The following is a 17,489-nucleotide window of genomic DNA, read 5'->3' as shown; positions in this document are numbered from 1 at the left end:
ACTGCTGAGCTGTGTATCTAATCCTCTCCTGTGTGATACTGTCTGCTGAGCCGTGTATCTAATCCTCTCCTGTGTGATACTGACTGCTGAGCTGTGTATCTAATCCTCTCCTGTGTGATACTGTCTGCTGAGCCGTGTATCTAATCCTATCCTGTGTGTTACTGACTGCTGAGCTGTGTATCTAATCCTCTCCTGTGAGATACTGTCTGCTGAGCCGTGTATCTAATCCTCTCCTGTGTGATACTGACTGCTGAGCTGTGTATCTAATCCTCTCCTGTGTGATACTGTCTGCTGTGCCGTGTATCTAATCCTATCCTGTGTGATACTGTCTGCTGAGCTGTGTATCTAATCCTATCCTGTGTTACTGACTGCTGAGCTGTGTATCTAATCCTCTCCTGTGTGATACTGTCTGCTGAGCCGTGTATCTAATCCTCTCCTGTGTGATACTGTCTGCTGAGCTGTGTATCTAATCCTATCCTGTGTGATACTGACTGCTGAGCTGTGTATCTAATCCTCTCCTGTGTGATACTGTCTGCTGAGCCGTGTATCTAATCCTATCCTGTGTGATACTGACTGCTGAGCTGTGTATCTAATCCTCTCCTGTGTGATACTGACTGCTGAGCTGTATATCTATCCCTATCCTGTGTGATAATGTCTGCTGAGCTGTGTATCTAATCCTATCCTGTGTTACTGACTGCTGAGCTGTGTATCTAATCCTCTCCTGTGTGATACTGTCTGCTGAGCCGTGTATCTAATCCTCTCCTGTGTGATACTGTCTGCTGAGCTGTGTATCTAATCCTATCCTGTGTGATACTGACTGCTGAGCTGTGTATCTAATCCTCTCCTGTGTGATACTGTCTGCTGAGCCGTGTATCTAATCCTCTCCTGTGTGATACTGACTGCTGAGCTGTGTATCTAATCCTCTCCTGTGTGATACTGTCTGCTGAGCCGTGTATCTAATCCTATCCTGTGTGATACTGACTGCTGAGCCGTGTATCTAATCCTCTCCTGTGTGATACTGTCTGCTGTGCCGTGTATCTAATCCTATCCTGTGTGATACTGTCTGCTGAGCCGTGTGTCTAATCCTATCCTGTGTGATACTGACTGCTGAGCTGTGTATCTAATCCTCTCCTGTGTGATACTGACTGCTGAGCTGTGTATCTATTCCTATCCTGTGTGATACTGACTGCTGAGCCATGTGTCTAATCCTCTCCTGTGTGATACTGACTGCTGAGCCGTGTATCTAATCCTATCCTGTGTGATACTGACTGCTGAGCTGTGTATCTAATCCTCTCCTGTGTGATACTGACTGCTGAGCTGTGTATCTAATCCTCTCCTGTGTGATACTGACTGCTGAGCCGTGTATCTAATCCTATCCTGTGTGATACTGACTGCTGAGCTGTGTATCTAATCCTCTCCTGTGTGATACTGACTGCTGAGCTGTATATCTATCCCTATCCTGTGTGATACTGACTGCTGAGCCGTGTACCTAATCCTGAATCCGTGCACACTCCCCCTGATGAAGCTGCTTTAAGCAAGTGATACGCTTGGGGTTGCTCCTCACACCCCTGCTCCATGTCTTCAGCCCTGTGTTAGCTTGATTTTGGATGCCTATGGGCATTATTCCCTTGGCTATCCACAGACTTCATGGGTGCCTGGCCATCCACCAGCACATCATCTGGCAATATTGAGCTGCTTTCAGGGTTTTTGCCCATTAGGTGGCTCAGTGAGTATGTAGCTACAACTTCTCTTACATCTTAACAGCCTTATTTGTTTGCAGGCTCCTGAATTGTGGTCCTGGAAAGTTTGTACATTGGGCTGGTATATAGGAATCAACTTGGAGACTACATATGTCTCAGAAAAAACTCTGCACACACGGTGTATTGTGATGGCTTTTCACTGTCTGTGCTCTTAATGATACAAAAGGGCTCTATACCTATTATGGCTGCATGTGATTATTACATGTTCATCCTTTGTCCTTTTCAATTGTTTTTAACACGTGTGTTGTGTTTTCCAATAAAGCATTTTTCTACGGTTATTATGTGTTATCAGATTTAATTGGTGTGCAGGCCATTCCTTGCTTGGTCTTTTTTCTCTCACATTTCATGGTTCTCTCCATGCAAGGCTTTTGCACCCTCATATATAGAACCCATTGATTGTTTGGTGCACCCCACACCTTTTTATACAGCAGATAGCAACCAATCACAGCTCATTTTTCATCTTTTAAACAGCTCTGGGACATCGTGGTGAGTTTTGAGTGGCGACTTTTGTGTTTTGCCTTTTATGTGGCGAGGTTGGTGTATGTGTGGTGAAATGTGTGCCGAGTGTGGTATATGTGTTGAAGAACGTGGTAGTGTGTGTGTTCATATCCCCGTGTGTGCTGAGTATCCCATGTCAGGGCCCCACCTTAGCAACTGTACGGTATATACTCTTTGGCGCCATCGCTCTCATTCTTTCAGTCCCCCTTGTTCACATCTGGCAGCTGTCAATTTGCCTCCAACACTTTTCCTTTCACTTTTTCCCCATTATGTAGATAGGGGCAAAATTGTTTGGTGAATTAAAACGCGCGGGGTTAAAATTTCACCTCACAACATAGCCTATGACGCTCTCGGGGTCCAGACATGTGACTGTGCCAAATTTTTTGGCTGTAGCTGTGATGGTGCGGATGCCAATCCCGGACATACATACACCCCCACATTGAGCTTTATATATTAGATATACTGAATTATACAGTCATATGTAAAAGTTTGGGCACCCCTATTAATGTTAACCTTTTTTCTTTATAACAATTTTGGTTTTTGCAACAGGTATTTCAGTTTCATATATCTAATAACTGATGGACTCAGTTATATTTCTGGATTCAAATGAGGTTTATTGTACTAACAGAAAATGTGCAATCTGCATTTAAACAAAATTTGACCGGTGCAAAAGTATGGGCACCCTTATCATTTTCTTGATTTGAACACTCCTAACTACTTTTTACGGACTTCCTGAAGCACTAAATTGGTTTTGTAACCTCATTGAGCTTTGAACTTCATAGCCAGGTGTATCAAATCATGAGAAAAGGTATTTAAAGTGGCCACTTGCAAGTAGTTCTCCTATTTGATTCTCCTATGAAGAGTGGCATCATGGGCTCCTCAAAACAACTCTCAAATGATCTGAAAACAAAGATTATTCAACATAGCTTTTCAGGGGAAGGATACAAAAAGTTGTCTCAGAGATTTAACCTGTCAGTTTCCACTGTGAGGAACATAGTAAGGAAATGGAAGAACACAGGTACAGTTCTTGTTAAGCCCAGAAGTGGCAGGCCAAGAAAAATATCAGAAAGGCAGAGAAGAAGAATGGTGAGAACAGTCAAGGACAATCCACAGACCACCTCCAAAGACCGGCAGCATCATCTTGCTGCAGATGGTGTCACTGTGCATCGGTCAACAATATAGCGCATGCATAATGCCTTTTTGTATGACCAAACAACTCAATCTTTGTTTCATCAGTCCACAGGACCTTCTTCCAAAATGTAACTGGCTTGTCCAAATGTGCTTTTGCATACCTCAGGCGACTCTGTTTGTGGCGTGCTTGCAGAAACGGCTTCTTTCACATCACTCTCCCATACAGCTTCTCCTTGTGCAAAGTGTGCTGTATTGTTGACCGATGCACAGTGACACCATCTGCAGCAAGATGATGCTGCCGGTCTTTGGAGGTGGTCTGTGGATTGTCCTTGACTGTTCTCACCATTCTTCTTCTCTGCCTTTCTGATATTTTTCTTGGCCTGCCACTTCTGGGCTTAACAAGAACTGTACCTGTGTTCTTCCATTTCCTTACTATGTTCCTCACAGTGGAAACTGACAGGTTAAATCTCTGAGACAACTTTTTGTATCCTTCCCCTGAAAAGCTATGTTGAATAATCTTTGTTTTCAGATCATTTGAGAGTTGTTTTGAGGAGCCCATGATGCCACTCTTCATAGGAGAATCAAATAGGAGAACTACTTGCAAGTGGCCACTTTAAATACCTTTTCTCATGATTTGATACACCTGGCTATGAAGTTCAAAGCTCAATGAGGTTACAAAACCAATTTAGTGCTTCAGGAAGTCCGTAAAAAGTAGTTAGGAGTGTTCAAATCAAGAAAATGATAAGGGTGCCCATACTTTTGCACCGGTCAAATTTTGTTTAAATGCAGATTGCACATTTTCTGTTAGTACAATAAACCTCATTTGAATCCAGAAATATAACTGAGTCCATCAGTTATTAGATATATGAAACTGAAATACCTGTTGCAAAAACCAAAATTGTTATAAAGAAAAAAGGTTAACATTAATAGGGGTGCCCAAACTTTTACATATGACTGGACATAATACTGAAGCCGAGATCTCAATCTGCACATGTGCTGCCATTTTCCTGAAGCCCCGGGAAACAGAGAACTAAATCTGCACACGCACGGCCTCATGAAGATGGCCGCCGCCACCGAGAAACCTGTGATTAACCCGGCTCTGCTCTCTGTGGACACCGGGCCGCGGCGTCACCTCACCTGAAGGGACCCTGCTCAGATGTACGCCGTACTGCCCACCATGCCTCAGCATTGCAGCACCTCTGCCTCCGCCACACCACACCACTGCTGCAACCCGCCGGTATGCCTGCGTTCGCACTATAAGACGCACCCCCCATTTTCCTTACAATTTTTTGGGGAAAAAGTGCGTCTTATAGTCTGAAAAATACGGTATATATATTAAATGTCTAGCATATCTATTTCATAGGCACGTATTCTTGACCACAACGGATTACACTGCCTGTGTTGCCCATAGCAACCAATCACTAAGCATCTTTCATTTCACCAGAGCTGTTTAAAAGATGAAAGCTGAGCTGTGATTGGTTGCTATGAGCAACAGTTTTCCCACTCCACAAAACCTCAGCAGACATTGACCGGGTGGGAGAAATCTAGCATCCCTGGGAACATAAGCTCCCATCCATTGTTTGGAGGATATGTATTTATTAAGTTTACTCTCTTATGTAGCGCCATTAATTCCACAGCGCTTTACATACATTATTGTATGATGGGTATATGGACACTGGATTATGTGATAGAGGATGTATGATTAGTATATGGGCATGAGACTATGGGATGGAGGATATCTATGATGGGTATATGGGCACGGGACGATGGGATGGAGGATATGTATGATGGGTATATAGGCACGGGACTATGGGAAGGAGGATATGTATGATGGGTATATGCGCATGTGACTATGGATGGAGGATGTTTGGGTATATGGGTACGGGACTATGGGATGGAGGATATGTATGATGAGTATATGGGTACGGGACTATGGGATGGTGGATATGTATGATGGGTGTCTGGGTACTGGACTATGGGATGGTGGATATGTATGATGGGTATATGGGCACAGGACTATGGGATGGAGGATATGTATGATGGATATATGGGCACGGGACTATGAGATGGCAGATATGTATGATCGGTACTTGGGCACGGGACTATGAGATGGCGGATATGTATGATGGGTATATGGGCACAGGACTATGGGATGGCGGATATGTATGATGGGTATATGGGCACGGGACTATGGGATGGCAGATATGTATGATCGGTACTTGGGCACGGGACTATGGGATGGCGGATATGTATGATGGGTATATGGGCACAGGACTATGGGATGGAGGACATGCATGATGGGTATATGGGCACTGGACTATGGGATGGAGGATATGTATGATGGGTATATGAGCACTGGACTATGGGATGGAGGATATGTATGACGGGTATATGGGCACGGAACTATGGGATGGAGGATGTGTGATGGGTATATGAGCACGGGACTATGGGATGGAGGATAATCATTATAATTTGTTATAACTAACCACAGTTAGTTACTATGCCCGGGCAACGGCAGGCTCTTCAGCTAGTATATATATACTTTTAAAATATAAAATAAGTATAAATCCTCCACCCTTTCGCCAATTTGTTATTGCCGCTTGCATATTTGTCCCGAGCTAATAAAATATAAAAACATGTGTTTTGTAAAGTAAACTCCAAACCAGAACCCCCCCCCCCCACACACACAATTAACAGTTTATGGGTGTCACAATTGCTCCCAAAAAATGCAATAAAAAGCTATTAAAAGGCTTATCCCCCCCCAAATGATTGTGAATAAAAGCTTCAGTTCTGTGCACTAAAGAAGTCACAGGAACACTGATGGAGAGATCAAAATGACCACAGAGATTAAAATTTTCTAACATATATGAGAAAACCCTTCTAGTATCTGTATTGTCGTAATCATAGAATGTTAGGCTGCGTGCACACGCTGTGGATTCACCTGCGGATTTTTCCGTGCAGATCCGCAGGTAAAACGACCTGCGGTTTTCCTGTGGATTGGCCAGCGGTTTTCCCCTGCGGTTTGACACCTGGACAATGGAATATGTGTCAAACCGCAGTGGAATCCGCAGGAACAATTGACATGCTGCGGATTTCAAACTTCAGCTTCTCCGCAGGAAAAATCCAAAGCATGTGCACTGCGGATTTGAAAACCCATAGGAAAACATTATACTGTACACTGCCTGCGGAACTACTGCAGATCCGCAGAGGCGGATCCGCAGCAGAATCCGCAGCATGTGCACATACCCTTAGAGTTGGAAGGGACCTCCTGGACCATCTGGTCCAACCCCCTGCTCAAAGCAGGATTCGCTGAATCATCCCAGACAGATATCTGTCCAGCCTCTGTTTGAAGACTTCCATGGAAGGAGAACTCACCACTTCTCGTGGCAGCCTGTTCCACTCATTGATCACCTTCAAAAAGTTTTTCTAATATCTAATCTGTATCTTCTCCGTCTGTGATTTATTATTATACCCAAGGTTTTTTGACACGTGCTATTGCTTAGTTATACTCCTCCCATTCGGTAGATGTAGTTTTTGTTTTTCTTGCCAAGATGTAGAATCTCACATTTCTCTGTTAATTATAATTCTGTTAGTCACTGCCCATGCTTATCTAGATCCTTCTGATTCCTTTCCCTATCTTCTTTAGTGTAAAGGACCTGTCAAACTAAGCGATATCGCCAGCAATATCGCTATAACGTCAGTTTTTTTGCTAGCGATATCGCTATGTCTGATACTTACCTCCGACCGGCTCCCCCCGCTGATCGTGCGAGAACGTCCTGGACCGTTTCTCGTCGTCAGCTTCCTTGTGGCGCCGACGAGCGACGCGGGCGGGAGGACGTCAGGATCGCCTCATCTGACAGGTAACGACCCCCGACCGCTGCTATGTCACTGGTGAGATCTGCCTGTTAGGCAGCTCACTAGCGACCACTTAGCGATGCACCAGCGATCCTGACCGCGTCATATCCTGGTCAGGATCGCTGGTGCATCGCTAAGCGTGACAGTACCTTTAGCTATCCCTCCTGGTTTTGCATTGTCTGCAAATTTGATTAATTGACCCTCAGTTCCCTTATTATTCATTTATATAGCGCCATTTATTCCATGGCGCTTTACATGTGAAAAGGGGAAATATAGACAAGTACAATAAACATGTGCAAGACAAGGGACAAGTACAGAAGGAGAGAGGACCCTGCCCGCGAGGGCTCACAGTCTACAGAGGATGGGTGAGGATACAGTAGTAAAGGGTAGAACAGGTCTTGCTGTGGTTCAGTAGAGGATCAGCGCAGGCTGTAGGCTTGTCGGAACAGGTGGGTCTTCAGGTTCTTCTTGAAGGTTTCCGTTGTTGGTGAGAGTCTGATGTGTTGCGGCAGAGAGTACCAGGGTATGGGGGAAGCACGGGAGAAGTCTTGTATGCGGTTATGGGAAGAAGAGATGAGGGGGGAGTAGAGGAGATCTTGAAAGGATTGAAGGTTGCGTGCGGGTAGGTACCGGGAGACCATGTCACAGATGTATGGAGGAGACAGGTTGTGGATGGCTTTGTATGTCATGGTTAGGGTTTTGAACTGGAGCCTCTTATCTAGATTCTTTATAAAAATGTTGAAAAACACTGGGACCAGGACAGAGCCTTGTGGTACCGCACTTGAAGCACTCTTCCACTTAGAAGTGCAACCATTTATTACCAATCTTTGAGTACGATCACTAAGCCGGTTATAAATCCACCTAACCGTTGCCTTGTCAATCCCATACTTTGGTCACTTTTTCAATAAGGATTGTATGAGATACTTTATCGAATGCTTTGCTGAAATCAAGATTTACTATATCTACTGCATTTCACTGATTCACCAAGTCAGTGATTCCATCATAGAAGGAAATTAGATTAGTCTGGACTAGACTGAGAGCACTGGTCTGGAGAACCAGGATCATGTTTACTACACAAACCCATACTACAATGGACGAAGTGCATTTTTTTAATCAATTGTCCTCACTGGGATTTTTTTTTTTCGTTTTCCAGTGCATTGTATGAGAAAATAAATGGTGATATTAAAAATGACAACTTGTCCCTCTGAAAATGGAATAAAAAAAAGGGGAGGAAAACCTTAAGGGGTTAATAGTTTTGGTTTCATATGGTCCAGGGGCAAAAATCCTGCATCTCATGCACCTCCATAGCGTGTACCCTGCGCCTCCATACTGTGCCTCAATAGCGTGTGCCCTAAACCTCTAGAGTCCACCCTGTGCCTCCATAGCATCTACAACGCGCCTCCATAGCGCCGGCATATTTGACATGGTAAATTAATCAGTCTCTGCTGCACATGCTTTCTTCGCGCATGACCGATGCATTTAAGCTTCTACAAAATGGCGGAGGCTGCTCTATGAGAAGACTACTGGCAGTCACGTGTCTTTCCCTCTAGTGTCCTGAGAAGCAGCGGGCGGAGGCGGAGCCGCGGCAGGGAAAGGACGCGATCCAGAGGGGGTGGAACTGTTGTCAGCCATGAGTAGAGTAGACAGCGCGCCGCAGTGCTGGAGTCCGTGAAGCCGTTATGAGGCGGCTGTGTCCTGATTGGCTATATTTGGGGAGGCGGGACTGTTTGTCAATGTTTTGAAAAGACGGGCGTGTGATTGGTTATAGGTGGTGTAGGCGGGGTTATCCTACTTACGAAGGCCAATCACGTCGTGCGGGGCTTGTGCCGGTAGAGCACGCTCTGTGTCTTCCTTGTTTACTCCCTCACACATCATGGACAAGCTGCGCTCCCTGCTGCAGAGGACACTGGGGACAGTGAGGCACCACATGGGCACGGACCAGTACGGGAATAAGTATTACTACGTGCCCGAGCAGAGGACATGGACAGGTAATGACAGCGCTACACTGAGGGCTGCAATGTACACACGTGCTGTGCGCTGTGGGGGGCGGTGTTGCCTGTAGCAACCGTCCTGGGATTATAATCTTGACTAATATGCAAATTGCCTCTTCAGATAGGAAGCTGATCTGTACTCTAGCGCCACCTATAGGAAGCAGCGATCCTACAAGTCACTGTGGACCTTGTAGCCTAAATCATAGTGACTTGTAGGATTGCTACTTCCTATAGGTGGTGCTAGAGTTCGTCGTCTTCCTCTCTGAAGAGGCAATTTGCATATGTAAATTCCCAGAGGAGCGTGCATGGCCTGTAAGTCTCCTCACGCTGACATGCCAGGCCTGGCTTGTCACTCTGCACAGGGAGAATCTGTACCCCTTATCCCCAATCTGCACTAATGACACCTGATGTCTGGCTTCTATGGGCAACGAGACCACAATCCCACAGAGAACTTGATCCTCCTTATGAAATGGGTATTGTTTCATGCCTGGCTGCTGTGCCTCTTCCATGGGTTGTGTCCTCATCCTGCTGTGTCTGTGCAGTCAGGAGGGGACAGTGACCCCCCAGTCCGGCTGTGTCAGCCCTGCTCCCCACAGGTTGTCGTGTAATGGCCACTTCTTATGTGAAGGTCTGGTACACACGGGCAGATTACAGCCCCATGGCTTACAGAGCTGTGGGAGGAACGTCATGGAGGCCGCCACTGCGCTCTGTACACCTCTGATATCATTGAGCTGAGGATGGAGCGGTGATGGCCAAGAAGCCATCAAATTTAAAGGGGCTGTCCCAGGAACAAAGTACATTTTTTAATCCATATATCCTACAATATTAATAACTTCCACTATTGGATGTGATTACATAAAATGTTCCTGTGCTGAGATAATCTTATAAATGTGCCCCTGCTGTGTACTGGCTGTGTCTGACCGTGCAGGAACATGGTCTGATCACACCACAGCTCCTGGGCAGGGGAGGAATCAAAAGAAAGTATACAGACAGGAGAGCAGTGGGTCACCATTGCTTTCTGAGAGCTCCTGTCTGTTCACATTTATAAGATTCTCAGCACAGGAACATTTTAAACACATCCAATTATGGAACTTATAATTATTCTAAGATCTATTGGTTAAAAATGTATTTTGTTCCTGGGAAAACCACTTTTTTTTAAGGAAGCTACTTTCTCCTTGGGTGCTGGAGGAGAAGCTGTGTCTACATGCAGACCGTTGGGCTGGATCAGACCTGGGGATGTTCTGGCCTGAGGACTCGGACAGCCGACGGGCTGTAAATCAAGTGCGACTAAGCTGGGGTCTTGTGCTGGCACCAGTATGGCCCTGACCTGCGTAGACGTTACCCCTAGACACTGGTCAGGTACATACACGTCATTCATGCTCAGACTGGTCCACGGAGGAACAGGCGCATCCCCCGATGGGCCCCTGTGCGCCTCTCTGTAGGAGCAGTACTTGGCACAATACCCTTGGTTCCCTGTGTACAGACAATGGCGACATCTCATCATTCATGTAAGAAACTGCCCAGTGCATTGTTATATAGGGGCAGAGGTAAACTTGTGACTGAGGGTGATGTAGTATTTACATGTAAATGAAGAGCGGCCCCCAGAATCCGTGTTATAGGAGGGTCCTTGGCACCGCAGTCCAACACTGATGACATAGGAGAACGAAGAGTAAAGCAGAGGGAACATGAGCGAGAAAAGAACGGGAACAAGACAAAGGGAAAGAAAGAGTGTGAGACTGTGACAGAAACAAAGCTGGAGACCAGGAATGAGGTGGGGACAGTTCAAGTGACATAGAGAGGCTACGGGAAAGCTCAGCCAGGGTCGCAGGCGAGTAAGATGGATCTATGCTTATTAGAGGGCTGATGGTTAATCAAAATGATTCTCAGGACCTTGGTTGAGTAGCCACATCCGATATCTGTGGCCCTCAGCCCTGCCCATGTACCTGCCGGCAGCACCTGCTCCTCTTGTGATGTCTGTCCGGCACGACATTATGAACCAGACCTACTAATGAGAAGAGGAGCCACAGATGGCCGCTGGCATGTATCAGCAGGTAATCAACACACTAACACTGAGCAGAATTCCCGTAATAATGAATATTGAGCAGAACTTCCTTCAGCCTATTGACTCGTCCCTCCACGGAAGTCAAGGCCTCTTATATGTGCCCTCTCAACCATGATCCATAGTGTATGGGGGCCGCCCCCCAACTCTCCCTGAACAGATATTAGAGGGATGGGTGGTTTTAATTTTCCCATCTGATCCTTTTGTCCTGCAGGCAGATAAGTTACCAGCAGATTAAGGTGCATGTAGGTAAGACAACAATTGGCTAATGAGCGCTCGTAGAAGGCCGATCCTCCGTCTTCAGCCTGTGTAAACGTGTCCCCAGATGAACGAGCAAAACGCCGATTTAGCACTTGATTGGATCATTCATTCCTGCTTAAAAATCCAAATTTTCAGTGTCCCATCACCCCAGGATCGGCGGTCGTTCACCAGACTGTTTAGTCGTATCACTAATACGATTGTCCTGTTCTGGCCCTTTGGGGCGATGAATTGCTCATCTCTGAGCCAGAGCCTGCATGGTGACCTACCAAGGAGCCATGTAATGAGGTACAACATTTTTATGGCTTGTAAAATATTTGGACCAATGTTGTGGTTGACTGCAACTTAAACCTGTTGAGGACGGGGCAATTTTTCATTTTTGTAATTTCGTTTCTTCCTCCTCTTCTTTTACGAGCCATAACTTTTCTTTCTTTTCTGTAGATCTAGCCGTTTGAGAGCTTGTCTTTTACAGGACAAGTTGTACTATTGAATGACCCCATCCATTTCAGCATGTGATGTACTAAAAAGCGAGAAAAAAAATCAAAGTCTGGTGAAATAGCAAAAAAAAAAAGGGGAAATCTGCAATTGTGTGGGTGTTTTTTTTTTTTTTTTTAACAGCGTTCAGTTTATGGTAAAACTGACATATCAATTTTATCCTCCAGGTCAGTGCGATTACAGAGATACAAGACATGCATAGTTTTTGGTTAATTTAACCCCTTCCTGCCATCTGACGTACTATCCCGTCCACGGTACCCGGGCCCGTATGACCGGGGACGGGATAGTACGTCGGCGCGATCAGCGGCGCCCACGTGGTGAGCGCCGCTAATCGCGGCCGGGTGTCAGCTGATTATCACAGCTGACACCCGGCACAATGTGTCAGGGGCGGTCACGGACCGCCCCCGACACGTTAATCCCTTGCACACCGCGATCAAACACGATCGCGGTGTACCGGGGGTTAAAGGGAAGCATCGGCAGGGAGGAGGCTCCCTCCGTGCTTCCCTGAGCCCCCCACGGCAGCGCAATGTGCAGTGCTGCTGCGGGGGACTCCCTTCCTCCAGGCCCCCGAATCCAAGATGGCGACGGGGGCCTTCGGGGGCCTGCGGAAGCTGGCTTCCTCAGTGCCTGCAAAGCGCAGGCATGAGGAAGCCTTCTCCAGTGCCTGTGTCAGATCGCTGATCTGTCACAGTGATCTGTGATGTGACAGATCAGCGATCTGTCACAGGACAGTGATGTCCCACCTGGGACTATTTAATAAAGTAAAAAAAAAAAAATAAAAAAAAGTGTAAAAATAATTAAAAAAAAATCGCCAAATAAATTAGAAAAAAAAAAAAAATATTCCCCCAATAAATCCATTTTTTGGAAATAATAAAAAAAAAAACAATAAAAGTACACATATTAAATATCGCCGCGTCCGTAACGACCCGCCCTATAAAACTGTCCCATTAGTTAACCCCTTTAGCGAACCCCTTAAAAAATAAAAATAAAAAATGAAGCAAACAATAATGATTTATTATCATACCGACAAAGTGTAATAACGCGCGATCAAAAAGACGCATATAAATAGCCATGGTACCGCTGAAAACATCATCTTGTCCCGCAAAAAACGAGCCGCCACACAGCATCATCAGCAAAAAAATAAAAAAGTTATAGCTCGCTGAATAAAGCGATGCAAAAATAATTATTTTTTATATAAAATAGTTTTCATTGCATAAAACCGACAAAAACATAAAAAACGACCTAAATGAGGTATCGCTGTTACCGTACTGACCCGAAGAATAAAACCGCTTTATCAATTTTACCGCACGCGGAACGGTGTAAACGCACTCCCCCAAAAGAAATTCATGAAATGCTGGTTTTTGTTCATTCTGCGTCCCAAAAATCGGAATAAAAAGCGATCAAAAAATTTCACGTGCCCGAAAATGGTACCAATAAAAACGTCAACTTGTCCCGCAAAAAATAAGACCTCACATGACTCGGTGGGTCAAAATACGGAAAAATTATAGCTCTCAATATGTGGTGATGCAAAAACTATTTTTACAATAAAAAGCGTCTTTTAGCGTGCGACAGCCGCCAAACATAAAAACCGCCATAAATAGTAAATCAAACCCCCCGTTATCACCCCCTTAGTTAGGGAAAAATAATAAAATTAAAAAAATGTATTTATTTCCATTTTTCCATTAGGGTTAGGGCTAGGGGTGTGTTGGGGTAGGGTTAGGGCTAGGGTTAGGGGCGTGTTGGGGTTCGGGTTGGAGTTAGAATTGGGGGTTTCCACTGTTTGGGCACATCAGGGGCTCTCCAAATGCAACATGGCGTCTGATCTCAATTCCAGCCAATTCTGAGTTGAAAAAGTCAAATGGTGCTCCTTCCCTTCCAAGCTCTGCTATGCGCCCAAACAGTGTTTTACCCCCACATGTAGGGTATCAGCCTACTCAGGACAAATTGCAAAACAATTTTTGGGGTCCAATTTCTCCTGTTACCCTTAGGAAAATAAAAAATTGGGGGCAAAAATATCATTTTTGTGGAAAAAAATGATTTTTTTATTTTCACGTCCGAGTGTTATAAACTTCTGTGAAGCACTTGGGGGTTCAAAGTGCTCTCCACACATCTAGATAAGTTCCGTGGGGGGTCTAGTGTCCAAAATGGGGTCACTTGTGGGGAGTTTCAATAGTTTAGGTACATCAGGGGCTCTCCAAATGCACATGACACCCGCAGACCATTCCATCAAAGTCTGCATTCCAAAACGTCACTGCTTCCCTTCCGAGCCCCGACGTGTGTCCATACAGTAGTTTTCTCCCACATATGGGGTGTCGGCGTACTCAGGACAAATTGGACAACAACTTTTGGGGTCCAATTTCTCCTGTTACCCTTGGGAAAATGAAAAAATTGGGGACTAATTGATCATGTTTGTGGAAAAAATACAATTTTTTTATTTTCATGCCCTGGCATTATAAACTTCTGTGAAGCCCTTGGGGGTTCAAAGTGCTCACCTCACATCTAGATACGTTCCTTAGTGGGTCTAGTTTTCAAAATGGGGTCATTTGTGGGGGGTTTCCACTGTTTAGGTACATTAGGGGCTCTCCAAAGGCAACATGACACCCGCAGACCATTCCATCAAAGTCTGCATTCCAAAACGTCACTACTTCCCTTCCGAGCCCCGACGTGTGCCCATACAGTAGTTTTCTCCCACATATGGGGTATCAGCATACTCAGGACAAATTGGACAACAACTTTTGGGGTCCAATTTCTCCTGGTACCCTTGGGAAAATAAAAAAATGGTGATTAAAAGATCATGTTTGTGGAAAAAATACAAATTTTTTATTTTCACGCCCGGGTGTTATAAACTTCTGTGAAGCACTGGGGGGGTCAAAGTGCTCACCACACATCTAGATAAGTTCCTTAGGGGGTCTAGTTTCCAAAATGGTGTCATTTGTGGGGGGGTTCCACTGTTTTGGTACATCAGGAGTTTTCCAAACGCGACATGGTGTCCGATCTCAATTCCAGCCCAAAACGTCAAATGGCGCTGCTTCCCTTCCGAGCTCTGCCATGCGCCCAAATAGTGGTTTACCCCCACATGTGGGGTATCAGCGTACTCAGGACAAATTGCACAATAACTTTTAGGGTCCTGTTACCCTTGGGAAAATAAAAATTGGGGTGAAAAGATCATTTTTGTGGAAAAAATATGATTTTTTAATTGTACCGCTGTACGTTATAAACTTCTGTAAAGCCCTTGTGGGTTCAAAGTTCTCACCACATATCTATATAAGTTCCTTGGGGGGTCTAGTTTCCAAAATGGGGTCACTTGTAGGGGGTTTCCACTGTTTAGGTACATCAGGGACTCTCCAAACGTGACATGGCGTCCAATCTGAATTCCAGCCAATTTTGCATAGAAAAAGTCAAACGGCGCTCCTTCCATTCTGAGCTCTGCCAAGCGCCGAAACAGTCGTTCCCCCCCACATATCAGGTATCTGTGTACTCAGGACAAATTGCACAATAACTTTTGCAGTTCAATTTCTCCTGTTACCCTTGGTAAAATAAAAAAAATTGAACCTGAAGTATTTTTTTTATGAAAAAAAGTTAGATGTTCATTTTTTTTTAAATATTCAAAAAAATTCCTGTGACGCACCTAAAGGGTTAATAAACTTCTTGAATGTGATTTTGAGCACCTTAAGGGGTGCAGTTTTTACAATGGTGTCACTTTTGGGTATTTTCTATCATATAGACCCCTCAAAGTGGCTTCAAATGTGATGTGGTCCTAAAAATAAAATGGTGTTGTAAAAATGAGAAATCGCTGGTCAACTTTTAACCCTTATAACTTCCTAACAAAAAAAAATTTTGGTTCCAAAATTGTGCTGATGTAAAGTAAACATGTGGGAAATGTTAGTTATCAAGTTTTTTGTGTGCCGTATCTCTGTGATTTAAGGGCATAAAAATTCAAAGTTGGAAAATCACGAAATTTTCAAAATTTTCGCCAAATTTCCGTTTTTCTCACAAATAAACGCAAGTTATTTGAATGAAATTTTACCACTAACATGAAGTACAATATGTCACGAGAAAACAATGTCAGAATCACCGGGATCCATGGAAGCGTTCCAGAGTTATGACCTCATAAAGGTACAGTGGTCAGAATTGTAAAAATTGGCCCGGTCATGGCCCTGGGGGTGAAGGGGTTAAGTGGTGAAATTTTTGGGGGGAAATTTGTAAAAAAAAAAAAAAAAAAAAAATACCCACAAATTTTACCTGTGGTGCCATTTTCTGAAAGTCGTAACCTTTTCAATTTTTGGGATATGGATCTGTGGGGACATGGTTTTTTCGCACCCCTGGCCGATGTTTTAGTCGATATAATGTTTTGATCGCCTCGTATTAAATTTTTTTTTTTTTTCCTTGTGGCAGATGAAAACCCGCAATTCTGACACTTTTTTTTTTTTTTTTCCCCCATCATTACTCATTTACTGATTAGATTAATTTATTTGATATTTTTGATAGAACTGACTTTTACAAATGCAGTGATACCAAATATGTGTATTTTTTAAAAAAATTTCCTTAATTTTTAATATGGGGAAAAGAGGCGTATCCAATGACCCACATCAGCAGGGGAGCGCTTTAAAAGCTGCTGTTACATGTTGATAGCGACATTCGACAGGTTAACATCTCAGCTTGCGAGCGTGCATCAGCGTCAGAGAGCCGGCATAGGACGTAAATGTGCATCATACAGGTGCTTCTCACAAAAAATAAGAATATCGTCAAAAAGTGAACTTATTTCAGTTCTTCAATGCAAAAAGTGAAACTCGTGCAATATTTTTTGGATTATAAGACACTCCGGATTATAAGACGCAACCCAAATTTTGAGGAGAAAAATAGGATTTTTTTATTTATATATAAAATGGTGGTGATTCTTATAATTCATGCGTCTTATTGCTTACCGGGGGCGGTGGCTGCGGTGAAGCAGGTTCTCTGCTGGAGGAGGCAGGAGTGGGGTGATGCTGCAGGCTGGGATGAGGGGGTGCTCCGATGTGCGGCGCGCCGCTGCGGGGGGTGTCTGGTGCTGCTGCTGCTGCAGTGGGGGGTGTCTGGTGCTGCTGCTGTGGGGGGTGTCTGGCGCTGCGGGTGTCTCTGGTGCCGTGGGGACTCTGCCAACATTTTGTGAAAGGCCAGAGCCCCTTCAGTTCCATGGTTTCCTATGTGGGGCACTCCAGGAAAATGGCCGCCAGGGCGGCACATGCGCGGATGGACGTCTTGGCACCAAGAACTCGGGAGATGAGATTTCAGCGCTGAGATCTGAAAATAAAAATGGATCCCTGGTCTCTTGTCCGTAGCGCGGTGATTTTTGCTGCCTCGGAATGTGACTGTTGCAGCGCTACAGCCACAGATTCGCTGTAGCACTCAGCCTGCTGTCTCGAGGAAGGGGCAACCAGACTGGCGGCGGTAGAGATGCAGGCT

The 17,489-nt window shown here is 44.9% G+C and overlaps 1 protein-coding gene across 3 annotated transcripts in view; it reads left to right on the top strand.

The window, feature by feature from the left end:
- Window positions 1-4,551: 4,551 nt before the first annotated feature.
- The window catches only part of NDUFAF2 (NADH:ubiquinone oxidoreductase complex assembly factor 2), a 121,251-nt gene continuing 108,313 nt past the window's right edge, over window positions 4,552-17,489 (top strand). Inside the window, exon 1 of one of the 3 annotated variants that reach the window (XM_073584275.1) lies at window positions 4,552-4,626. In XM_073584275.1, coding sequence (XP_073440376.1) covers window positions 4,567-4,626 — 60 coding nt within the window. In that variant the 5' untranslated portion in view covers window positions 4,552-4,566. Of the gene's footprint in view, window positions 4,627-8,826; window positions 9,233-17,489 lie in introns of those variants that run through there. The other 2 variants (XM_073584276.1, XM_073584277.1) reach the window with 2 other exon arrangements.

Source organism: Dendrobates tinctorius, unplaced genomic scaffold (assembly GCF_039654945.1).
Source record: "Dendrobates tinctorius isolate UK_male_01 unplaced genomic scaffold, ASM3965494v1 ptg000083l, whole genome shotgun sequence".
NCBI lineage: Eukaryota > Metazoa > Chordata > Amphibia > Anura > Dendrobatidae > Dendrobates > Dendrobates tinctorius.
The sequence above is the reverse complement of the archived record's forward strand: the minus strand, read 5'-3'. Positions and strand labels throughout refer to the sequence as shown.